Raw genomic sequence first — 26387 nt, forward strand, 5'->3', positions numbered from 1 at the left:
CTATTCACAATGTAAACTAGGTGTTGCTTATTATATTATAAACATTTTTCAAGATTCCTATTAAGAAATTAAAAAAAAAAAATAAACACAATTCCAATTATAATTATTTATTTACAATTTAATTTTGTTATCCGTTAATATTTAATTGTAGTCGTTGTTGTAAATATTATTTCTTTTTTTTTTATGAGTCAGTTTGTTATCCAAACAATTATATTTGCAAAGCTAGTCTACTCAGTCAGTTATCAAGTTGCGTATATTTTTAAATAAACCTTAAAAAACACCAACGTTGAGGGGTTAGGTTAAGGGAGGGGTGGGATTATAGTTAATTAAGCATTTAGGAATGTCTAGTACGTAATGGATATTAGGAAAAAATGATTATTTAATAAAAGGATAAAACTAAATTTTCTTTGAAAATATAGACAAAGTTTTTATTACACATAAAAAAAAATGGTCAATACATCTTTTTACATATTTTAAAATTTATGCATCATAGATTGTTATACAAAAAATATATTTGTAAAAAAAGCCTGTGCTCTACATTACAATAAACTTAACCTTTTCAAACTGCGTATTTTTTTTTTATATAAAAGCAAAACCATACCAATGTTAGTGGAGGGATGGGTATAGTCGGGATGGCAGGGAGTCTAGTGAAACCGAACAAGTGACAGGTTTTATGAAAAATGACGACTTAAACAATAAAAATTACATAATTACTAATTTGTAATTATGTAATTTTTACATCTATTTGTTCTGCCGCATGCACAGACCATACTCGTATCCATAATAATTTACGAAAATAAATGAATTTTTTAAATAATAATAAATTATTTTGTATTACTAATTATTATAAGTAAACAATTTTACATATTTTATGAGTACCGATCTCGTACTATAACTCAACAATGATCTCGCTGATTCCACTTCGCGCAATTCGACCTGCATTGACGCTGTGTTTTCACGCCACATCAATCGCCTAGAGACGCGCAAGTACATCTTGTACTTCAGTGCCCACCGACCGTTATTATCTATTACTTCTGTAAATAACGTTGTAAAATAAATGTTGTCTAATCGCTGAATAGTGTATTACTCGTCTGTCATCACCTACCATTCGCCTCGAGTACCGTGGTTACCATAGTTACATTCCAAGTGATATGTCTTATATATCATTATATATATATATATATATATATATATCTCACATGAAAATGTCGACCTCAAGCCAATCCCCATCCCAATAACATATCTCTTATCTATAATCTCTAATCTCTTATCTTTTATCTCTTTTTAATTTAAGTCCTATTCTTCTTCTTCTTAATGTGCCGACCCGTTTCGGATGTTGGCGATCATTATTGATATACTAGTTTTGCTAGTGGAACTCCGGAACAATTCTACAAAACTTTTGTCAAACCATGTTCTGAGGTTGGCTAGCCACGATGTTCTTCTTCCAGGACTTCTTTTGCTATCTATTTTTCGTTGTAGGATACGTTGGAGAAGGTCATATCTGCACTTGTTCCGCATAATATGTCCTAAGTACTGGAGTTTTATGCATTTAACTGTTGTAACTAATTCTTTTTCCTTTCCCTTTCTACGCAATACCTCAATATTGGTAATTTTCTCAGTCTATGACATTAATAAATACACTTCTGGCTTTACCAATGCGTCATTTTATTTCGTTAATGACGGTGCCAAGATAGTGGTATTGCTGAACTCTTTCTATTCTGGTTAGATTAATACTTATGTGAGCTCCGGTGATGTCTTCCTTGCTATAGATATTACTATTCTTTTTTTAATTACCAAACTAATGAAACGACTGGAATTCACTCTAAATATACAGTATACCAAAAGTAAAATATCATCAATCTATCAATACTTGTTTTTAATATAATTCAAACAGTGGAAATCTGTAATACAAAAAACTGAGTAAAATTACAAATTTGTTCTGTATAAACAATGTCTTATTGTAAACGATTTTGGTGCAAGTGATTTCCTTTGTAATTAAGTGTAGACTGATTTTTTTTTTAAACATTTGATTTTTTTTTTATTAAATCTTAATTCGGCAAAAAAACTATGCACATCATACGTTCAAGTCTTTTGTGTAACAATATGGTATTATATTATATTAGTTATTTATAAATATTAAAATGTATATGTGTATAAATATATCAACAACAATATAATGAACTACATCCAGAGTACAACAAAATAACAATAAATTCAACCCAAACCACTTATAAAAATGTTGAACAATGTTTATAGCTTCCAACATTATACCACTTTGTTTGCAACGATTTGCGGTAACGACAAAACAATATTGTGTTATTAAAAAAAAAAATTTTAAAAATTAAGTGTATCACAAATTTGATTTTGTATTGATTTTCCAGTGATCGTCAATTTCTAAAACTTTGCCCTCTTTTTTCAACTTTAAAAGATGCTGCACCACGCTTATCGTTGCGACTTCTTGTAATTTTTTGGAGATGCCCTAAAACAAGAAAACAAATTTAAAGTTTAAATGCACAGTTTTAAGTGTTCAGAAGTTCATGTTGCTGTTTTAATAACATTTAGATAAAACTCTCATGAGTAAAATACATTTTGGTCGACGGAGGAATAAAGTAACAAAGTCAAAAATTATCTTTTATTTGATTATTCATGACAAAATTATTCGGTACTCGTTATTTGTTATTTGTGTAAATATTTAATTATTTTGGGTGTGTTTAAATTTTTATCACTTTTAAAATATCGGATAATGAAATATCGAAGCTGAATAGAAGATCGTTCGACGCCGAGACTATAGTCTCGCTGACTGAGGTAGTATTACAGTTGATAAAAAATCATTGAGTTAATATTCATTTTTTCTAAATTAAAGTAGTGATTTAAATTTTTTTTTTAAACAATAAAACAATTTTTCAATTATTACAGAGAAAAAAAAGGGTTTGTGTTCAAGAACATTTATTTGAAATCAATTAAGACAAAATACTTTTCCATAAATAGTTAGCAAACAGTTTATAAACTATTAAAATTACAAGTGTTATTTTAAAGGCAAAGTAAATAAAGATTTATTGATTTGTTGTAATTGTCTGTGTAATCTATAAATTATTGCAGAGGCGTATGTAGGATTTTCTTGAGGAGGGGGATAAATTTTTCTTTTTTTTTGAGCTTAATTTTTTTCTTAAACAGACTTTTGAAGGTTTTTTGTGTCAGTTATTAGCCGACGGTTATATTCAAGTGTTAAAAATATTTCAGTAGAATAATATGTCACGGGTCACCTTACAGATAACGTGGGATTCTGTTTTTACCTAGTCTTACAAAAAAGAAAAGGTCAAGGGAGGGGATCTATCCCCCCCCCTCCGTAAATACTCCACTGAATTATTGTTTATTTTAAATTTTGCTCATCACTAATGTAACAATTTACATATAAAATTGGAATTACCTAATGATACGCATAAGAGAAATGTCAGTTTTGGAAGAATCAACTTTCCAATAATGTACCAGTAGTTTTATTCAACTCACCTTATAAATGACATCTACAAAATCTTTTATCGTCATGGTTTGTAAGGGATGTTCACTGAGTATTTTAATAATTTCTCGTTCTCTATCGATTCTGTGCTGTATGTAATTGTTAACTCGTTGAACGGTATTCTGAAACCCACATAAAAATGCGCTAATCAATTTTGAAAAAATTAAACAAATTAAATAATCAAAGCGAACGGCTTACGTTAATCACAGAACCGTGTCCAGGATACATCACAACAGGGTTTAACTTTAATATTAACTGTAAAGATTCCAGATAATCTTCTAAGTTTTCGAATATGCTAGTCCCTTCGCCGAGCACGCAGTCTGCGCAAAACAGAGCTTTGTCCTCTTCCAAGGTTAACATAACGTGATCGGTCGTGTGTCCGGGAGTGTGATAAACTCTTAGAGAAAAAAAATGTTGCTTTTTTTAAAAAAAAAAACTTGTACAAAATTGAGCTGTAGTTATAACCTCACTTTAACGTGGCTCCTTCGGTATTAAATACTTGATAGTTTTTCAAGGAGTTGATGGGACAATTGATAGGAAATTTGTATACGCGTTTTTTTTCATTTTCCGGGTGGAACTTCCAGACTTTACAATCTAAAAACAAAATCAATATGAATTTAAATTCGAACAATGATAATTGTTATCATACAATTAAGTCACAGTAGATAGAATTATACTACATATGTATATCGAAATTATGCTATGAAAGACACTTAGAAAAAATACAATCTTCTCTAACTAATAATCCAAAATATTTTTGGAAATTTGTAAAAAACAAACAGAAATCAAATACCATTCCGCATAATATTACTTACGGAGACACTGCGTCAACTAGCTTAGATGAGACAGTTAATATGTTTAAATTGTATTTTGAATCGGTCTATACCAAATGTACTGAACTAACTAATCCTGTTTATGGTTTTGAATCTGATATCAATATAAGTACCTGTGAATTTACAGTAGCTGAAATATTCGAAACTCTCCGTTCTCTATCTAATGATTATAAAAATGGCCCGGGACTTAATACCAGAAATAATTTATCGTAACTGTCATTATACGCTATCTTGCCCCATTCATTACCTATTTAATCTCTCGTTATCCTCCGGTTGTTATCCCGATAAGTGGAAGACTAGCTATGTTTACCCTATATTTAAAACGGGCAATCGAAATGCTGTTAAAAATTATCGCCCTATATCACGTCTGAGTGCACTACCTAAAATTTTAGAAAAAATGATAGCAACCAAATTGGTATCAGTATTTACTAATATTATCTCTGACAAACAACACGGCTTTCGCTATGCTAAATCAACCGTAACAAATTTACTAGAATACTATACGGACATTGTGTCAACAGTTAGTAAAGGTATTCAGGTGGATGCAGTGTACACCGATACAAGGAAAGCTTTTGATAGTGTTGAACTGTCTATTTTGATAAAAAAAATTAGAATATAGTGGCATTTCTGGACCAATTTTAAAATGGTTTAATTCATATTTATGTGATAGATCTCAACATATTAAATTAGGCAATTCTACCTCGGCGAGTATTAATGTTACATCAGGTGTTCCTCAAGGAGGTCACCTATCGCCTTTACTTTTTTTTAATATTTGTTAACGACGTTACCAATATCTTTATAAATTGTAAATTCCTAATTTTTGCTGATGACCTAAAACTATATTTACCGATTTATTCAATTGATGATTGTAGTAAATTGCAATATGATTTGAATCAGTTTTATTCATGGTGCATATCAAACGGCCTTAGTGTAAATGCTGAAAAATGTTCACAGATAACTTTTTCACGACGAAAACAAAACTTAAAATTTAACTATAAAATTAATAGCTCTGATCTAATGGTAGTAACGCAAATAAAATACTTGGGCATATTACTATCAAATGATCTGTCTTTTAATAACCATATAAATATGATATGTAATGAGGCACTGCGGGTATTCGGCTTTATACGTCGCAACTGTTCAGAACTTAGAAATCCAAATTGCATAAAAGTCTTATATTTTTCTCTGGTTCGTTCAATCTTAGAATATGGCTGTTATCTGGAACCCTCACCAAGCTAATCTAGTGTCCAGGATCGAACGTATCCAGAACAGGTTGGAATTTGATATTGAGCCCCTAGTTAAGCGTAGAAAATTGAATGATGTACTTTGGCTCCATAAATTATTAAATTCTAAAATCGACTGTCCCGAATTATTGAGCCTCATTCCATTTAATGTCCCTCGTGTTAATACTCGTGTATCACATACATTTTACTTCCCAACCTCTCGTCAAAAATACAGACGTTTCGCTCCAATCAATAGAACGCTGACAACAGCAAACTCGTTAATCAACTTTGATTTTTTTTTATAATGACTCAACCAGGTTAAAATATCTTGTTTAAAATATCTAGTTTAATTAAATTTAATCTATCATATAATACACTCTTTAATTTATAAAACAATGTTAATTTGTCATTATTATTTTTGTATTATCTGTACTGTACTGAGCCCGATAGGGCGTATATATTATCAATAAATAAATATGTACAGGGTGGGGCAAAAGATACGTTGTACATTAGCTTAGTCAGTAAGACGTTACTCTTTACCGGTTTTGTTGCCGATTGCATCCATCACGTCTGATACACCGCCAATGTGATCTCGATGCCAATGCGATACAATTATGTGTTCCAGTTCAAAGTTATATTTATCCATGGTCTCTTTGAGATTCTTTATGTATTCAGGAACATTCGGTTCTCCGGTATCGATCAAAATACGTCTGAAATGAAATTGATATTTTTTTAGTACAATTTTCATAAAAAAATATATATTTTTTAATATAAATGGTAAATGATAGATTGGTTGTTTATAAAAAAACAATCGGTATTAGAACCTCATAATATGAGGGCATACAAATATAATAATGAAACTCGTTTTATCGAAAACGAGAAAAAAATTTGTTTGCTTAAGCCCATAATTGATAAGAAATTAAATAGATAAAAATGTTAATTTTAAATTCTACTAATTCTCTACTATAAAAAAAAATATACGGTTCTCTGAATATTTCACAATAAAATATAACTACATATATATATATTATACATATAAGTTGATTTACTCAAAAAATCCTAAATAAAATATCTTGTTTCGCTTGTAAGTTAACGTCTAATGATACATTAACATTATGCTGATTGGAGTGGATTCATTTCCAAATGATGAGATAAAAATAACACAAGAAAGATTAACGTGGGTCAAGTTAGTGCTTGTTTTTGCTAGGCATTTTGTTGTCATTTACTAATGCACACATTTCGGTGTAGACAAATTTTAAATAAATTATCAGCACCGGCAACAAAAAAAAAATAGTAATTTATACCTTCGCTATATTTTCCTTTTGAATTTGATAGTATTTGCTTGGCAAATTTAAAACAAACAAATTAAACCAAAAACTCTATAAAAAAATGCTAGCACCGGAAAATGAACGTATCCAAAAAAAAAAAAAATGTATCATACTAAACTAATGAAATTGCTATATTTTGCTAGCTTATTATTAAAACTCGGATGTTTATGATTTTGCATATTTTTTTAGTGCAATCAGAGTTATACCAAATACGATATAAATTCGAATTTCAAATCAGCAAACTTATTTTGCATATTTGAAACTTTTGAACATACATTTGCCTATAATGATTATTTCTAGATTTAGTAGCACATTTGTAAGTATAATTATAAAAAATGTTCCATTTTATTATTATCGTTAATCATGTTTACGGGTATGAGTCAAAGAAAATTACACACAAAATCAAAAACGTATTAAACGAAAATTCTGGTTGTAAAACATTCAGAAATTAAATAACCGTCATTTTTCTTTTAAATTTAAAAACATCACAAAGCTAATTATTGTAAATCAATGTTATCCTGATATGTGTAATATCTTTTTAAATAATTGACCTATGGAAAATGTTATTTATGTAATGACTATTTGGCTATTTGAAAACTCGGCGAAATAACGTTGATATGCTTATCTTGTATTTTTGTTGGAAAAATGTGTTTATTTAAAAATTTTGTTTGGTTTATTTGTTTTGTTAAGAAAACTTTTTGTTCTTTGAAAAAAGGCACATGACGTCCTCGTCGAATTATTGTACATTATTCCATCAAGGTCTTTACTGTTTAAATACATTTGTTAATGATATTTAAAGTGTTAAAGTATTTTTGTAAGACAGTATTGATAATTTTGATTTGGCATTTTTGTAAGTCCGTCATTTTGCATATAGGCTGTTTGACCGAGGAGCAACTACAATTTTTTATAACCTTTGTAATATAAATAATGAATGGTCAATTAAAAATGTTTCCATTCAATCATTTAATTTTATTAATTCATTTTTTTGTTTTTGTATTGCTATGAAACAAATGTGCCTTCGCTTGGCACCCTAATCAATCTGGCTAGAACACATTTTTGTTTTTATATGTATATATTTATCTAGTCCTGGTCATCCAGTGTCAGAGTAACGCCCAAACACCCCAATATTCATTATAAAATATATTGTTAATATTTATATGCAAAAATTTAGATCTCAAAGTCGTTTTCTGACAAGACCCGTTTTTTAGAGTGGGGCTCGTCAAAAAAAACCTTGAAACGGTATAATGAAATTAATATACAACTGCACTAACAAATAACTTTAAAATGAACGATAAAAAACGATTTTTTTTTTTTGTTTTCAGCATATTACAATAAACTCGCAGCAGTCGCCTAATTAGCGATAACTCATAAAACGATTATTCAGTATCACAGTATCTATACACATAGGTATTACTCGTACCTTAAATAAACAATAATCGAAATACACGTTATATAAGTTCATATTGTACACTATCACGTGCTTTAAGCGTGTTGTCCTTGGGAACAGGAAATATTACCTACTTGTTAGAGTATGGTAGGTATAGCAAACAAACTACAAAAACTATTTCACAAAAAAAAAATTATTAAAAAGGGCAAATGACAATTAATTTATAAACAATTAACTAATTAACCGATACAATAATCAATAAGGAACGCAGTATAATCTTTTGATGTGTTTAAAATATATTATTTTCGCCTATTAAACAACACCCACCGACAACAATTATTTCCTTATTCTCACATATTGTAATTTGTTAATAACCCTCAACCGATACGAATATTTTACAGTGATATAAAAGTAATTACATAACTGCAATATTAAAGCTAACAAATCAGTAGTACCTATAAACTAACAATTACCATCATACTACTGATTATACCATTGAATAGTTTTTATACCTAGTATGAGAAATTGGCGAACCGCACACACATTGCATCATGTTGTGTGTATTGGTTTTGAATAAACGAGTAAAAATAACTAGGTCCGTAAACAAAGCTGCAAATGACTTCATATACTATTTTTATAATAATACAGAATTATTGCATTATATTATAAAAGTCAAAAGTATAATAATATTATGAAGGTGAAAAGTCGACAAAAGACACTCTTAAACATTTTTATTTACTTCTTTGTATGGTAGTAAATGTTTAATGAGCTGATTGCATATTATTATTATTATTATGTTAATAATTTGTCAATTTTCATATCATTATCAGTGTTGTATTATACTTGTCTCTCTGGTCTTAATTATCCAATCAAGACCTAAGCAATTAGTAATAACAGGTTTACCCACAAAATTACTGGTTCTAAGTGACTTTGTACGATCAAACATTAATAATGTTTAAAAGTTGTTTGTTTTTTTTTTTGTGTCTGGACCCACATACTTTTTTAAACCGCTGAACCAATTGCAAATTACACTTCACGTAGCAACTCTGTAGATTAGAAATCGCACCAGAGAGGTACCTACTTTATTGGTCTAAAAATTTTAAAAATTCACCACTTCCCCTTCAAAATCGAGAAAATTACCGAAAAAAATACCATAAACCATTTCCTCTAGAATGGATAGATTTTTTAATTTTATTTCACTTTTTCAAGCAAAGTTTTAGGGATTTATGTCTGAAAATTAGACCAAAGGTAGATCTAGAATGGAACTATAAAATATTATATAAAATGTTCTCAAAAATCTGTATTCAAACTTCTTTTTTTTTTATTTTAAGGAAAAACTCGAAAAAAAGGAGGAAATCACACTTGACCAAGTACACTGATTTACGTTAGAAATGTGGTCTTAAAAATAATTTGTGATCTTTTCGATGATACTTCTAAATTCAAACAATTTTAGTACAGAGATAAGTCTACAGGTTCATAGGTCTACAGGAGTTTATATTGAGATGAACAATTTTGATTTATTTAATATTAGAGATTTGTATTCTACAAAAAATTGTTTTTCAGCCAGTTAATGTTATCTAGGTCTTTTTATTATGTTTATTTTATTAGTTTCTTAATATGTATCTTATTATACTTTTTCTTTTTGTTATACTTGATTTACTTAAATTCCAATTCACATCTTGTTTTTAAATTATTATCTTGTATTTAAGCTAACAATAAGATTATTATTGTACTTGAGCCCTCTTGGGCGTTTACCCAAACAAAAAAATAAATAAATAAATTATAACTGAAAGTGATAAAATCGCTTTTAAATAAATGCTTGGTTGTGAATAGTAGGTTTATATCAGTACAGTCCAAATCAACCACAATATAAACCAGCACAGTAAAGTAAGTATTATAGTAAGTGAATATAAGTATGGGAGGTGCAGTGTTGACAGATTAAAATACAAGTATCGATTAAATGACAATCAAATCGACCTAATAACAATTTTGTGCTTACAATTAATTTTTAGTATTAGAGTGGATACGATAAGGCTTGATTGTCTTGTCTATGAAAATGTATTGCCGTAGTTCCCATATATATCGTAACTAACAATAAAATAAAAATATTTTCATTACCTGTTGACTGTTGATTCACTCATACACAGTTACCTGGAAAAGTGTAATTTCCCATTTTTTGGGGTTTTCCTTAATAATAAAAAAAAGTTTGACTATGAATTTTTGAGAAAATTATATATGTTATAGTCCCATTCTAGATCTACCTTTGGTCTAATTTTCAAACATAAATCCCTAAAGCTACTTGAAAAAGTGAAATCAAGAAAAAATTCCTATCCCTTCTAGGGGTAAGAGTTTATATTTTTTTGGTTTGTCAATGTTTGTCGGTAGTACTATGTTTAAATAATATTCCATACAAATTTAGAACTAATTCGACTATTTCAAAAAAAAATTATAGAGCATCGTAATTTTAAGTTGAAAAATATGTAAATTTGTTTTTCTTGATTTTAAAGGGGAAGAGATGAATTTTATTAAAGTAATCCTAACTGTATTGGTTAAATAACAAAATAAATTAATGTATAGGTACTGTCATAAAAAAGTAACATTTTTAAAAGCTTGGTTGTTTTTTATGGCGTTTTTCATTGGTAAATATTTTATTGACAATATTTCTAGGGAAAATAATTTTGTTTTGGCCATCTTAGATCGTTGCCAATTTTCAAAACAGAAAAAGATATCTTTGTATTTTGCAAGATCAGTTTAAAAAAATGTAATTTTTCATTTTGTTTTTAATAAAGTTTTCTCTTTCTTTCCATTTCAACAATTAATACAAAATAAAAATTTGAATTAATTTAGTTGAATAACAATTCCGTTTTAAACATTTAAGAAAGTTACCTGCTTAATTAATTAGTGTTTGTTAGACATTTTGCCAATTTTGGGGTGAAAGGTTTTGTTTCCAGTTTTGACTTCCTTGACTTTAGATAGAAAAGAAAACCATTGGCGTTACTTGCCTTCTTGAATTTTGGCAATGTCAACTAAATACACCGATACCTTTGAAAATTGTTACTGGGCACTGGGTAAGGCTTCGAACTTGGAACGAGACATATTCAGTTTGATTTGAGTACAGCAGTGTTGGTCTACCACACCACTTCTCTACCACACACAACCCTTTCTTATTTGAAGAAATTAAATTAAACTAAAAAAAATAAAATAAAATTTGGCCGTCTTTCAATGTTGAATTCCCAGTACAATAATTGTTGTCAAAAACTAAATTACACACTAACAGTTTGATCTTAGACTTGGCCTAGTGGTAAACTAATCGCAACCTAAAAGAAGTAAACTTAAAACTTTGCGAGATATATCAATGGTTAACAAGTTGTAGTTTTTGAAGAAAATTTCCTTTGTAATTAGCTTAACGCTTCAATTAGATTTGAAAGAAACTGATGGTATATACTCTCACTAATCACAAAACCTAAACATCTTCTTGCGCTTTTCTCTTTTTTTAATTTTCAAACAATTTAAAAATAAACGGTTGTTTCGCTCTGTAATAATGTTACAAATGTGTTTGTTTATTAAGTTGTTACATTTATTCCAAGTAGTTAAATGAAGCATTTTATTTACAGTAAAAAGTTAAATCGTATCAACCCTATCGATACACTCTTTTCTCGTTAGCTCAGTGACCAGTATCCATAGCTAAACATATTATTATACAAAAACCTATCGAGCAAAAGACAACAATATACCGGCCAACTTACCTACGACCCGTGCCGACCACGTAAGTGTTGGTGCCTTGCAAAGTCATCACGCTGGGATTACAACCTAGCACGCGTAACACTCGGGGCGACAAGCTAGTGACTGGCGGCAGTTCGGGAAGTGCCATTTTTGGACGTCCGTGACGGACGTTGCTGCTGCCGACGATGCTGATGTATCGAAAGAAGAAACGCAGCGGTTGCGGTCGCCTGACTGTGGCGATCATTCGATCGACACTCACGGCCACCGGCCAAACGTGTCCGGCAGTGTCCAAAAAACCCGGACACCGGATGGCCACCAGCAGCGACGGGTGGACAACAATAGCACAGAACGGACTAACCTAATCAGAACACCAGCCGTGGTACCTGACAGAGGGTATTGTTTCGGTGGCCGGCGGCGAGTGGACAGTGGACACCGACGGACTTGTCAGTGACGGCGGTTGGACGGCGGACGACACCAGGACGATCAGTGATAACAGAGCGGCTGATAACCTTCGAGTGGTGTGATAAGGCTGACAGCGGCTCGATCATGCGTATGGCACGTGCTATGAGACTGATAACGGGCATGCGCCGAAGTGGCCGTCGACGGCGACCTCGGCCGTTCCGCAAAGTCGTCCGCAAAGTACTATAATGACGTTTAACGCGGTTTTTAATTGTGATTTAATAAATTACTATTGTTAATATATGATGTATTGAATTGCGACCACAGCGCGGTATTCATTGCACTAGTCAAATTGTATAATAACATGAAACGAACAGCCGACGGCGAAACCGCTTGTCCGCGCTAGAAACGGAATTTGGCGCGCAATCGCTGTGGAATTTCTTTTTTTTTTTCGTTTTTGCGACCGCCCTGGTATAATACACCTATATGTATATAATAATAATATCATCCATTCCGAGTGAGCGGCGTACTCGTGCGATTTATATATATGTATAGATAGTGTATATAGTATAGCCTTGGCGCAGCAGACGGCCGCTGTCTTCTCTGCTATTAGTTTCGTGCGAAATTCACTTCCATGTCGTCGGTATAGTAGTTAATATAGTTATAATAATACATATAACATTAGTCATTAACCCGGTCCCAATGTCAAAGCCACGCAGCGATCGGACTAGTTTTTTTTTTACCTGATTTTGATTTGATTACTTTTTTTTTTTTTTTTTACTTTATCTCGACGTCGCCGAACAACGACTTAGTATTATATACTTACCTGTTACCTACTTACGCCTACCGTTTTTTTTTTTTTTTTTTGTTCGCGTTTGCCGCGCCGTTCTGTTTGCAGTTAATCGCACGGTCAACCCTTTCGCGAGGTTTTTTGGATTTGCCAATAATTTGACACAACAAAAAAATATTCGTTTGTATTTCCAAGTGTGCGCACTGATCGACGGCAACCCGGTGGGGAAACGTCCAATGCGAAAATCGTGTCGCGCCCAAAGTTATTAATAAATCGCCGTCGTCGTCGCCGAAAGGACACATTTCAACTAGGTGAGTACCAAAAATATGATAATAATATGCCAATACGTTTTCCTACCACCACCCCACCCCCCTTGCCCACCCATGCCCGCTACACCCCTCGACAATAATATTGGCAATGTGCTTACAATATTATTGTGTAATTTTGTGCAAAAGAAAAACCAAAAAAAACTCTCAACTAGTGTACAGCGTAGGTACGATCGATCTGCTCGGGTCTAGCGATAGTTACCAATATCGGTCAAACCGACGAAACCTCATTTATCGCCTCACAAGTGCCGTATAACTAACCGGGTAAATGTTCAAAGTTCAACTTTGTCGACGTTGGCCGGTTTCCCCTCTCGACTTAGGTACACGACGCATACTATTATGTCATTTGGACAACAGCGTGTGTGTTCAATTTCTCACATTGTAAAATTTAAATGTTTGTCAAAGTTGTAGTTTAAAAGTTTGAGTCATTTTTTTCTTACTAAATAAAATTTGATTAACAAAAATTTTATGAAAATCATTATTTACACCACTATATGTAATAATAATAACAATTGTTTTAAGCAATTGTCCTAGTTATCAGTTGACAATAGTACTTTATCAGTGGTGTAACTTAAATTTATAGGAATCGAGTTTTGAACAGTATGAATAAAATTTGGATGTATATTTCTCAATGTTGAACACATGACCTGTTTTTATTTCAAAGTTTAATTGAAATTATTTTTCATAAATCATTTTACAAATAAAATATAGGTTTAACTTATACCTATCATTTTTGTTGTTTAATTATGTAAATTATGTAATTTTTGTTTTTAATTATGTAAGATGGAATAAAAAAAATGTTTATCTTATCATCGTTAAAATTAAATTTATAGTCGAATTTTATCACAGTAGTATTTGCATTCATTCTTCGATAATTTTAATTGAGATGGCAAAACTGTTGTGTAACTAACATTCTGTGTTTAGACTATTTTAATAAGATTCTTTGTTTTTATCATACCTGATGTGTAATTATCTTATTTATTATTCATTAAAGACACTAATTATGGTAAAAAAAAAACCACATTTTCCAGTTCATTAATTGCATTTAAAATCAATTTATTGAGATTGGTTCGTCATTTCTCAGAACACGTTATAGAAATAAACTTCACGCATTAGTCGTACATTTTGCGCGTGATTGCGTTATTATCTTAATTTGTATTATATATTAATATGTATTGCTACTATGTTAGTCATCATAATAATAGTAACAATTTCGTTAAATCATACCGTTAATAGATTATAATGAAGTACCCACTTAAAGCTAATTAATTAATAATAAATAATAATTTCTATAAAAACTCTAAAAATTGTTTCGAAAAGTGATATCACGTTTATTTTTTAAATTAAAAGTATATCTATCATCATAACATTGTAAAACCAGAACCTTCTTAGCTCCACATCGAAAATACAAAAACGAAAAAATACTGTTAAGTATTAATGAAAATTAAGAGCAAATAACCTTTTGGTTATAAAATTACAGTGATGATTAATTACCTTATTTGTTTATCTTATTATTTATTATGAAAATAAACGGGATCATCAGTTGACCTATAATTCTCATTGATAGGTCAATTAAGCTATTAACTGTGTTATTATTTAAATAATAAGGTCACTATTAAAGTAAATTTAGATTACTCAATCCAATAAAAATGTATATTAATTGTGAAGTTATAATATAAATTAATTACCATTTGTGTCTTGTGTAGAAATAATATCAAAACAAATATCTTTATATTAATTATCTTTAATTTTTAATTTTCTCTCGTCAAAACACTTCTTAATTTGTTTTTTAAACAAGTATAAATATTGTGTACTCATTTGTGTGTTGAAAAAGTGCTAATTGAAACGTAACTTCAAGTGTTTAAATATTTTTACAAAAAAAATTCCAAATATGTTATGCCTTAGGTAATTTTTTTTAATGAATCGTGACGAGATGTATGACTTATTACCATTGTCGTTATGAACATTAACGAGTGTCTTATTTTGTAATGTTAATTGCTCAAAATACTTTGACGTAACATTGTGTTTCCTATTGAATTTCTTAGTATTTACAAATAATAAGTACATAATAAGCGTAAAACAAATTGTTTTATACTGTTATTGCACATTTTACAGAATAATATACAATGGCTTCTACAATTTACAAGTTAATGGTGGGCGGAGCGTCAGTAGGAGCCGGAGCGTATTTCACAACGTGGGTTCTAACTGGAGAAAACCCAACAGTAAGTACTCGAGAGTTACTTCTGAACTTGTAACGACACAATATACTAAGTATGGAATTTTTTTGTTTAGAAAATAAAAACCGTACAGGCAGAACATGTCAAGAAAACGGGCAGGAAGCGAACGCTGCCTCTGAGAGACACCCAGATTCAGTCTTTAAAGTCGGAAAGTTTCGACGTCCTCATAATCGGGGGAGGCGCGACCGGAGCGGGTTGTGCAATAGACTCTGTTACTAGAGGTGAGATCTGTGGCCATTATAACAAAAGTCTAAGATGTGTAAATCATTTTATATGTTCTATAAATATATCCGTATAATCGATTGTCCGCTTAATTAGGTTTGAAAACTGCTCTCGTCGAGTTGGACGACTTTGCATCGGGTACATCTAGTCGTAGTACAAAACTCATTCACGGAGGAGTGCGTTATTTACAAAAAGCAATTCTCAACTTGGACTATGATCAATACAAAATGGTCAAAGAAGCATTGCACGAGCGGTCTTCGATGCTTCAAACGGCTCCACATCTCACTCAGGCGATACCGATTATGTTGCCCGTTTACGAGTGAGTTTTACCAAAGCAATCGAGTGTTGTTTTTTTAGTAATGTATTTTTCAATTGCTACTTAGGTGGTGGAAAGTTCCTTATTATTGGATCGGTATCAAGGCGTACGATTTGGTGGCCGGTTCGAAAACTATCAAGAGTTCTTACTATTTGTCCAAGAACGAAGCTCTTGAAATTTTCCCCATGCTTAAGAAAAACAAACTCGTTGGAGCTATTGTGTACCACGACGGTAATTTTATATTTGAAAAAGTTACAATTAATAATTGTTTGCATACGTGGTACAATAATTATCGTTTTCAAATGTAGGTCAACAAGACGACGCACGAATGTGTCTTGCCCTGGCGTTGACGGCAACTAGATACGGAGCGACTGTGGCGAATCACGTGAAAGCCGTAGAATTGTTGAAAGATTCCAGCGGGAAAATATGTGGAGCACATCTCAGGGACGAACTGACCGGCAAGGAGTGGGATGTTAAAGCAAAATGTGTCATTAATGCTGCCGGTCCGTTCACAGATGCCGTGCGACAGATGGATGACCAAAAAGTTAAACCAATTTGTTCACCCAGCAAAGGAGTGCACATCGTTTTGCCCGGTTATTACAGGTATGAATGTAATGCAATTAAAATGTGGTGACGAGTCTTTGAGTATTATTAAGAGTGATAGAAAAGGATTCGAATAAACCAAATCTACACTTTTACAGCTACGTCGATTGATTAAAATCATGAAACCCAACTAGTAAACCAATTTTCATAAATTCAAACGAAATATCATAACTTTGTCAGTTATATTTAGCTTGTTTTTTTAGTTTAGGCTAAAAAATGTTGTTGTAAAAACAATATGTTCTGAGCTGACGCATCGAAGCTAAAATATAAATTAACTATAAATTTGTTTGTAGTCCAGAGCAAATGGGTCTACTGGACCCCGAAACATCCGACGGTCGAGTCATTTTCTTTTTGCCATGGCAAAAATACACGCTGTCTGGAACTACAGACAGTCCGTGCGACGTCACTTACCATCCGATGCCCAACGAAGAAGAAATTTCATTCATACTTAACGAAATCAAAAACTACCTTAATTCGGACGTTGAAGGTATTTTATTAATTAATATAAAATATTAACGATGACGCATTGTTTGTTCATTGTATTTCTTAATTATTTCAAGTACGCAGAGGTGACGTCTTGAGTGCGTGGAGCGGTATTCGTCCATTAGTGTCGGATCCCAACAAAGCGGACACGCAATCGTTGGCTCGTAATCACATTGTGCATGTGAGCAAATCAAATTTAGTAACGATCGCCGGCGGTAAATGGACCACGTACAGAGCTATGGCCCAGGAAACATTGGACGCTGCTATCAAAGGTATGTCGATGATAAAATTGTTCAACAGACTACTTCATACTTTTACGGTGTGATTTTCAGCTATTCCCGAGTTGAAACCGACCAAGCCCGAGTGCCAGACCGATGGTCTTAAATTGGAAGGATCCCACGGATGGACACCGACCATGTACATTAGATTGGTCCAAGACTTTGGTTTGGAATGCGAAGTAGCCCAACACTTGGCGACTGCTTACGGCGACCGAGCTTTTGCCGTGGCCAAACTAGCTCAGCTCACCGGACAACGTTGGCCGATCATAGGAAAGAAAATCCACCCAGATTTTCCATACATCGACGCTGAAGTAATATTATATTTTTACGCTGCTCCTCTCGACTCGTTTGATTTATTTATTTTTCCTCGTTAAAGATCCGGTACGGAGTTAAAGAGTACGCCATGACGGCGGTCGACATGGTAGCCAGACGCTTGCGTTTGGCATTTTTGAACGTACAAGCTTGTCAGGAAGCGCTGCCGATGATCGTCAACATTATGGCCGAAGAACTAAACTGGAACGAGGAAGAAAAACAGGTACTTTTGTTGTTTGACGACAAATTATTGCTACTAATAAGCTACAAAGTATATATGTTATTATTATTATAATTTTAACGATGAATGTGCTACTCTTAGAAACAACTGAAAGCGGCTAGTGAATTTTTGGCCACGGAAATGGGCATGAGCGTCAACAGAGCGTCCCGAGATAAAATCCCGATCACTCTTTCCAAAGACGAAATCAAAATGTACGTCAGTAGGTTTCAATTGATAGACAGAGACCACAAAGGTTATGTATCCATCACCGATATTCGTAGGAGTATGAAAGTACGTATAATATTATGTAGTTGTATGTTGGTAGTGCGTGTGGAAACTATAACTTTTTTTTTTTACTGATAACCTATACGATTTACACAGAACTTTGGTGAAGAATTAAGCGGCTTAGAATTGCATGAAATTTTGAGAGAAATCGACACTAACATGAACGGTCAAGTTGAACTGGACGAGTTCCTACAGGTGATTTGTTTGCATCGAGTTTTTTGAAATATATTATAACATATTTACTGTAATAACGTTGTCGTTAACATATACGTTCTTGTTGTCGTTCTGATCAGATGATGTCGGCAATCAAATCGGGCCACATAACGCACTCTCGGTTCGCCAAAATGGCCGAACTGGAAGAACAAGCGCATGAAAAGAAATTAAAAACGGCAAGTAACATTTCCGTCGAGAGAAGCGGCGGCGGTATCTAAGTACGAGGAGGATTCTGTTCTTGCATCGATGATTATTATTACTTTCTCGTTATTTGTATTTCGGTAAATTGAGTTATACCTTGTTGGTTTTTTTTTGTTTTTTAGCGCCTGCGAACAACTATTATTAGATTTATTTAACATTTAACTTTTATTTTATTTGTTATTACAAAATTTAAAATGTTTGTTTTTTTTTTAAATAGAAACACTGTTGGTTATTGTTATGCTAAAAATAAAAATTAAAAATCCCAAAGAATAGAGAAAATGATGATTTAACTTGGTCGCTTATTGATATTTTTATTTACGCGTTAAAGTCTTGGTCGAAGCTAAAATCTAAGCGGTGTACTTTTAAGACTTTATTATTAGTTTTCCTATAAATGGTCAGACCTTCTAGAAAGAAAAAAAATAGAGTATATTTTTTTGTTCCAGTAGAAATATACAATTTTGAATATAATATTTAATTTTAGTTATAATTCAACAATTTGTATAAAATGTAACAAGAAAAAATATAAAACATGTTATATCACATCAAGTTAATGCATAATATTAGAAAATCATCACAGTTAGAGTTTTGTCAATAAAAATGTTTGGTAGTATAAACCATAAATAATGGTATATTATGTTAAATTGTACTTGATAAGAAAGAGAGAGAGCGATAGTGTACTTACAGAGTATGATGGTAACATCTTATTATAATAAAAAATAAATTTAATTAAAATGAAAAAAGATAATAATATGTATTGATTGGTGTTTGATTAAAAATAACCTATGATTCAGTTTTAATCTTCGATCAGCGACCTGTCCTGGTTGTACGACGATTGAATACTTCTCGCTAGTAAAAATATGAGCAGTCTGTAAACACAAAAAACAATAGTTTTACATTTAGGCAGATAGTGTTGGCGGAAGACAATGAGCAATTTCAAAAGTAAATAGAATGGGAAAAAACGTTTAATATGGATAAAACAAAATCTTTGTGTCGGACAAATGGAGGATTTTAAACACAGTGATCCGATTAAAATTATTATTGCTTAAATTTTTAATTTTAAAGTGTACCTAGTTCAAATTTTTCATTCAGTGTTAGTTTTAACTCTTATTTATTGGGAGGTGTCTTTTCAGTATAAAAAATAATGCATAATATTAATTAATATGTTTTTAGGGTTGCTATATTACAATTTAGTTTATCGGCTAAAATTATTCTTCCGGGATTGGGTGTGTTGTTTATTATATTCCAAAAAAGTTTTCCTCGTTAAAAGAATTATTTATAAAAATAATTTGATTCGGACATAATAACAAAACAATTTGAGACCAAAATATTAATAACCTAGTGTTATATGATTTCTTAAGTTAATATTATTTGTTATCTGGCAAATAATAATATAAAGAAATTAAGTGACAACGCACTCGTTATTTGTTATTAATTTAATTAACGTCAAATACACGGTAAATAAGTTAATAAACCGTAAAATGAAAAAAATTGTTACGGCAACGTACGTCTTAAGCGATGAAATGATTTTTGTACTTACAAAAATATTATCAATGCGAATGAGCTGAGAATGGACGACAAGAGGAATATGAAATTTGGAAACGTTTGGATCGTCGCGTTATACGCTGTGGTGTACATTGGCGATCCTAACAACGATCCGAATCCCTCCAACGCTCCGATAAAGGTGAAAATTTTACCTAGAAATATGTCAAAAAAATCGTAGACAACAAACATAATAATAATATAATCCAACTATAAATAATACTGACCTAAGTCTTCGGCGGGAAAACTCTTGGACAGCTGTGATCGTACCAACGGCTCGCTGGTGAACATAAAGCATCCGAATATTCTGATGATGTAGAATTCGTACCATTGTCTGGCGTTCACCAAGCCGACCTTCTCTATGACCCGAAGTCCCGTGGCCGCAGTGGCCAGATACATGTCCGGGATTCTGAGTTTGGTGCTGAAATAGTACAACCCGAATGCAGGAATAGTCGCTAAAGGGAAAACCGTAACGATTATTATCAAAGTATAATGAAGATGTAATATAAGAATTTAACGTGAAAAACAACATACCGCCCAGCAACGTTGAATATGCCGCAAACAGAGTGTAGTTTTCTAACGTCCAAGAAAATTGTCTTTGCATGTACATATAAAACAACGACTCTTCACCTAATTGGGGATAAACATACGTGTTGAACAAAAATTAAAGCAACAACAATAAAAGTTTCACATTTTTCTTACCTATCAAAATAGCTAAATTAAGCGTTAAAACGATCGCTGAAACTATGATTATGCATCGCAAATATCCAGCACGCGGTTTGATCACGGTTTGGAACATGTCTTTCACCAAGTTCAAGTCTAACAGTTTACTACTTGAGTTCTGTGTGAACAAAAGAATAACAGTAAATTACAACAATAACACTATAGAAAAAAGTTGTGAAATATTATTGAAAATCAGTTGTACCAACCTCTTTGATGACGACAGTTTCTTTCAGGAAAACGTAAGTGTACAACAGCGCTATTATGAACAAAAAAGTGGCCACGGCAAAAGTAGTCGTACTCGACTGTTTATACATGTACGGACTCGCAATCGAGCCGATAATTGATCCGATCGATATAAACGATTGCAAAAATCCTAACCTGCAAAATAATAACACACACATTTTTTTAATTATAATATTATATAGTTTATAAAATAGACTATTAGTTACGCTGAAAAAAAAAATGATAAGACAACATGTAGCCGAACGATAATAATATGTTGTCGGTAAATTATACGTTGCAGTCCTGTCGTTGTAAATTATTTTAGTCATAGTAATTAGGAATCCGGTGTTAGGTCATAAGTCATAACACATTTTATAATTAAGAGTGCGATATGGTAAATGTCCGGCGGTGCATTGCGTAAAGTAAACTTCCAATTCCGAACGTCCAATCCAGTGTTTGGTGTTTAACGAATCAAGAAAAATACAATTTTTACTAAATTAACAAAGACAACAAACATTCACTGTGATTTTGTAAAATTTTCAACATTCACTTTTTGCAAATTTTAAGAAGGCTGATATTAAAAATACAATGTTTCACAACATTGCTAAATTTAATAGCTAACATAATAAAATTTGCGAAACTTGTTTGCGCCATTCTTTGGCGTACACACCACAAAGAGACATTCACCATAGCAGCTACTAATTATGTCTTTTAGTAATAAATATTATAAATTGTTTACAAATTATTATTATTATTGTTATGTTATGTAATACCTGAAAGCTCTGGACTTCACATCGGTTATGTCGACTAAATAACAAAACGACCCTATGAACAACGCACCGCTACCGCCGCTCAAAGCCAAGGGCAGACTGCAAATCAAAAACATCCAAGGCGGAATACTAGGTACGGTCGAAAACACACACAGCAAACAATTGGACAATATTATACCTGGAAGACGAGATAGTTTTGTTTTTATTAACTCGATTACGATCGTTATGTAAAATCTATGTTTCGTGTACCGGAAATAGCCGAGATCAGCAGTGGCAAACGACCGTTTACGTCGCTCCACGGTCCCAAAAACAACATCATCATACTGGGCAACAGTGTTTCTATGTAGTTCTTGACGACTAGCAAATCGGCGACCATGGGCTGTATGATTGCTTGTTCCGACGGTGACATATTGTAACAGTCCACGGTCGCATTGTTTGCGAGCGAACTGTGAAGACACATTCGTTCTTCAAACAAATTCGTTTGTACCAGCGCTGAAAAAATGTAAAAAAAAAAATAACTGTCAGTATTCAATTGGTATAAAACAACATTGTTAAGTTAACACAAATAACAATTACTGATACACTATAAGTGGTTTATTCAATATTTCTATATATGACTTTCATTCACTTGTTACGGCATAAATCACCCGCCAACGGCAACTTAACGGTTTCCAATGCGTCCACTTGTAAGTATTTTTTTTTTTTTTTCATAGTCCTCTCCTTATATAAAAGTCTCCAATATTAACACCAATCATTCTATCGCTAATTTTACGGTATGTTTTGCATTTTTTAAATTTATTATGCTAAATTTCGTAATACATTTCATATGCTATGCGTAAAAAAAAACTATCTATATATATTTTGTAAAGAAACTTAATATGTCAAAATAAAAGATAGTCCGATTACAAAGAATTTTAGGACTTTTTGGAAATCAAATGTGATTACTTGATGTAACTTAGTAATCTTTCGAGTCTCGTATAGTATTTGTTTTGAAAAACAGTTATAATATTACACAACTATTTGTTTAAATAAAAAATAAATATTTAGTTTAGCCGGTAAAGAAAACAATAGTAAAACTATATCTGTTGATAAGAGAACTGATTTGACCTTTATAATCAGACCCATCTTTTTAACTCCTTGTTTTAAAAAAAAAAAAAAAATTAAACAAAAAGTGTCTTTATACATTTCACATTCCTGACAGTGGAATCGGATGGTCTGTTGCAAGTCTCTTCGATGTCACTAATATAAGTCGTCTTGATATCGTCCCTGGATACTAGTTGGTTATTAATTAATACTGATAACAAAACTCTCGTATTAAATAATATGGATCCAACACCATCCGCCACGAAGAGACAGCAAAAAAGAAAATACTTGTGTATCTTAGTTGATTAACTAAGTTTTAACATGATAACATGATTCTGCTTATAATTTATAGCTTTATTGGCATAAAAAATAACGCTACTAAAAAAAAGATGCCCGGTAAAGTGCATTTGTTCCGATAAATAAGATTTTTAGTGACGTTTTTCATAAATAAAAGAGAAAAACGGAAAACAGCATGTAATTCCTACGTACAGTCTCAACAATTGAACTGAAAGTATTCAGATTTGAAGGCGTCGACCGCACACGGACGACGTGTATGAAAAACTTACTGCTGAGGTTGGATCCGAGGTTGATGAAAAACATGACCGGTTCCAGGGTGATTCTGAATCTTTTGTCTTGGCCGACGAATTGCACGTCGTCGGCATCGTCTTTGTCGTCCGTCCCTTGTATACTGCCCAGAGCCGGGCTCGGTTCCGGCCACTTTCTTTCTTCCGCCTGCAAATCCGTCCAGTACACCGATTAGACGTTATATTGACATTTTTTAGATATTTTCTAACGCAAGCGCCAATTTTCTTGTATGTACATATATTATTATATTTTTTCAGCGTACCGAAATTTTAATTATTTTAAATAATAATAATAATAAACTAAAGTTAGGTAGATATTGTGCGACTTACTTGGTCCATCATTGTGAGCGCAGAGAAAGCAACAGGCAATGGGCGACGGTGTCGTCAAGGTGTTGATGTTGAAACAATTAACAGCAAAGCATTTGAGAACGTTTAAAATACTAATTGAAAGGGGAAAAAAAAGATGCGGGTAAACAAAACGAGCCTACGACAAACGAATGGCGCATTAATATTGTATGTGGGCTATCACTTTTCTTTTTTTTTTTTTTATTGAAAATCAACAGCAGACAGATGGGTTGTAGAAAATATTATATTGAATTATTTATACGCCGATAATGTCATACTACTAATTTATTGTTGTCTTATTATATTATGTCTATTGTGTCGTCGTACCTATCTTGTCGCAGCCAAAAACGGTTTATAATAATTATAGTGTTATTACTTGGTGTTTTTTTTTTTTTTTAAACAAAAGGTCGACCTTGAACGATTGACTGATAAGCGCTTAATTTTGATAACCGGTTTTGATAAACAGAGTACAAACAAAAACGGAATAACGTTATTACATATGCGTTTCGCATGGATAATAATAATTGCTGTTATTATACAAATATTATGCTATTATAATATAGAATAGCTGTATTATAGAGTGTAGACAATTTTACTGTGGACAAACGACGATAAGAGAACTGAAATCAATAAAAAAAAACCTAGTATTTAATTTGATTTCGACCGCGACGACGGGCGTTGTAAACCGGTTTTCCGTCAAGATTAAAACCAGAGCGATATTTAGCTGTTGAACAACAAAATAATTATGATAAATATATTTTTTAAATAGCCTGTGTGCTCCTCTCCGTTATGACGTTTTGCATTTTAACAAAATTGTCCTCGTACGTTTTGTGGTGACCAGATATAAAAAAATACAAAAATCAGTACTTACATTTTAAAACCTAACCTAACTCCTACCCTTCCTCTATCATAATTGGCGAATGTGTATACTTTTCTACCCGTTTAGCCTATGCCCATATGTCCATAGGTCATCTCCATCTATATAAACTGTTCTTTTTTTTTTATCTTATTACTCTATTATTTCTATTACTATTATCTACTATAAAAACTAATGATTTGAAATTGTAATTTCATTATAATGTCAACCTATTAGGTGCGTGTTTAAAATACTTTAAAACTTAATTAATTTTTCAAGGTGAAAATACCACGTATAAAATTTAAATTATTCAAGTACAAAATTTATTAACATGCTCCCTACACGTATAACTTTAATAAAATTTGAAATTTTATAGTATAAAAACAAGATTTGAATTTTTTTTAAAAATAACATGCTTCCTTCATGATCAAAATGTAATTTAAATTGTATTTTTCATTTTAACATAATAAAAAAGTCAAATATATTTTTGAGATCCATGAATTGCTTTTAGTAACTTTTAGTATCCGGTTTTAAACATTTTGTAAAAACCAGCAGCATATATAATTATTGTATTAATATGCATTAGTTCGAATTTAAATTTTTGGGGGGTGTAATTTTGAGTGTAGGGGTGCTAAAATTCCCCAAGCACCTTTTGAATTTATATGTGACTTATAAATTAAAATAAATTTTCGATCGTTTTTATTATTAATATAAATAATTAATTATTGCTAGAGATATATTAAGATGTAAATTAACAAGGAGTTTAATTAATGCATTTAAAAGCGTTCTAGGCCAAAGGGTTTATGATATATTTTGTTTTGACTTGTCAACATTTATCGGTAGTACTATAACTAACGAATATTCTATACAAATCTAGAACTAATTCGAATATTTAAAATATACTTAAAATAGTTGATAGAGAACCGTAATTTTAAGTTGAAAAATGGTTAGGTACATTTTTTTAGTGTTTTAAACGATTTTGAATGGATAGGAGTGATTTATTTTTTTATTTTTAGCCCTACCAGCAAATCCTTTTCAGTTTCAAGCTAAAATTAAAATAAATAACAGAACAAACATAGGTACTGTACATTTCAATTTTTATTATTATTATTATCATTTTTGTTTTTTTGTCTTGTAAAATAATTAAGTAAAACAAATCAAATATTACACAGACATACATTTTTTTTCTAATTTTTAATTTATAATAATTAATATATTATATTATATTATATAAAACTTTTATTTAGCAATAATGAAAATATTTCTTTTGTTATAATATTATTTTTATTACAAATGTTTTGACGAGTGACATTTTTTGCTGTATTTCAATCGCAATAATAGCACAATTTTATTTTTTTCTATTCAGTTTTAT

The 26387-nt window shown here is 31.6% G+C and overlaps 3 protein-coding genes across 3 annotated transcripts; 1 reads left to right on the top strand and 2 right to left on the bottom strand.

Annotated features, from left to right (window-relative positions):
• Positions 1-1952: 1952 nt before the first annotated feature.
• On the bottom strand, positions 1953-12857 carry LOC126837582 (endoribonuclease LACTB2). The gene is made up of 6 exons (XM_050571508.1): positions 12032-12857; positions 6111-6280; positions 3985-4108; positions 3713-3911; positions 3508-3636; positions 1953-2479 (listed from the first exon to the last, which is right to left on the bottom strand). The coding sequence occupies exons 1-6, from the start codon at positions 12250-12252 to the stop codon at positions 2351-2353; spliced, it is 972 nt and encodes a 323-aa protein (XP_050427465.1). The 5' UTR covers positions 12253-12857; the 3' UTR covers positions 1953-2350.
• Positions 12652-19759, top strand: LOC126837566 (glycerol-3-phosphate dehydrogenase, mitochondrial). Its single transcript, XM_050571502.1, has 13 exons — positions 12652-13508; positions 15639-15745; positions 15816-15981; positions 16079-16301; positions 16366-16529; positions 16607-16901; positions 17195-17388; positions 17462-17656; positions 17717-17973; positions 18039-18197; positions 18297-18485; positions 18576-18674; positions 18773-19759. Exons 2-13 carry the CDS (start codon positions 15650-15652, stop codon positions 18908-18910), a joined length of 2175 nt encoding a protein of 724 aa, XP_050427459.1. The 5' UTR covers positions 12652-13508; positions 15639-15649; the 3' UTR covers positions 18911-19759.
• LOC126837574 (proton-coupled folate transporter-like) lies at positions 19296-24563 on the bottom strand. Its single transcript, XM_050571504.1, has 10 exons — positions 24145-24563; positions 23797-23962; positions 22397-22639; positions 22151-22325; positions 21362-21533; positions 21135-21273; positions 20967-21062; positions 20660-20887; positions 20431-20587; positions 19296-19759 (listed from the first exon to the last, which is right to left on the bottom strand). The coding sequence occupies exons 1-10, from the start codon at positions 24154-24156 to the stop codon at positions 19687-19689; spliced, it is 1461 nt and encodes a 486-aa protein (XP_050427461.1). The 5' UTR covers positions 24157-24563; the 3' UTR covers positions 19296-19686.
• Positions 24564-26387: the final 1824 nt, after the last annotated feature.

The sequence above is a fragment of the Adelges cooleyi genome, unplaced genomic scaffold, assembly GCF_023614345.1.
Source record: "Adelges cooleyi isolate 19-005CV unplaced genomic scaffold, UGA_ACOO_1.1 ACOO_flye_CR_arks_rails_tigmint_CR_PRNA_106, whole genome shotgun sequence".
NCBI classification, from domain to species: Eukaryota; Metazoa; Arthropoda; class Insecta; order Hemiptera; family Adelgidae; genus Adelges; species Adelges cooleyi.

Bases quoted from the DNA above. Each gene is read 5' to 3' on its own strand.
- LOC126837582 (XM_050571508.1), bottom strand. From the start codon at position 12,252: ATGATCGCCACAGTCAGGCGACCGCAACCGCTGCGTTTCTTCTTTCGA. The intron at 4,109-6,110 runs GTAAAGAGTAAC...TTTTGTTTTTAG, and splicing joins TGCAATCGGCAACAAAACCG to ATTGTAAAGTCTGGAAGTTC. The intron at 2,480-3,507 runs GTGAGTTGAATA...TTCTTGTTTTAG, and splicing joins TTGTAGATGTCATTTATAAG to GGCATCTCCAAAAAATTACA.
- LOC126837566 (XM_050571502.1), top strand. From the start codon at position 15,650: ATGGCTTCTACAATTTACAAGTTAATGGTGGGCGGAGCGTCAGTAGGA. The intron at 16,530-16,606 runs GTAATTTTATAT...TTTCAAATGTAG, and splicing joins AGCTATTGTGTACCACGACG to GTCAACAAGACGACGCACGA. The intron at 18,486-18,575 runs GTACGTATAATA...CGATTTACACAG, and splicing joins ATATTCGTAGGAGTATGAAA to AACTTTGGTGAAGAATTAAG.
- LOC126837574 (XM_050571504.1), bottom strand. The intron at 22,640-23,796 runs GTAAGTTTTTCA...ACATTTTTTCAG, and splicing joins CCTCGGATCCAACCTCAGCA to CGCTGGTACAAACGAATTTG. The intron at 21,534-22,150 runs GTATTACATAAC...ATTATTTTGCAG, and splicing joins GTGAAGTCCAGAGCTTTCAG to GTTAGGATTTTTGCAATCGT.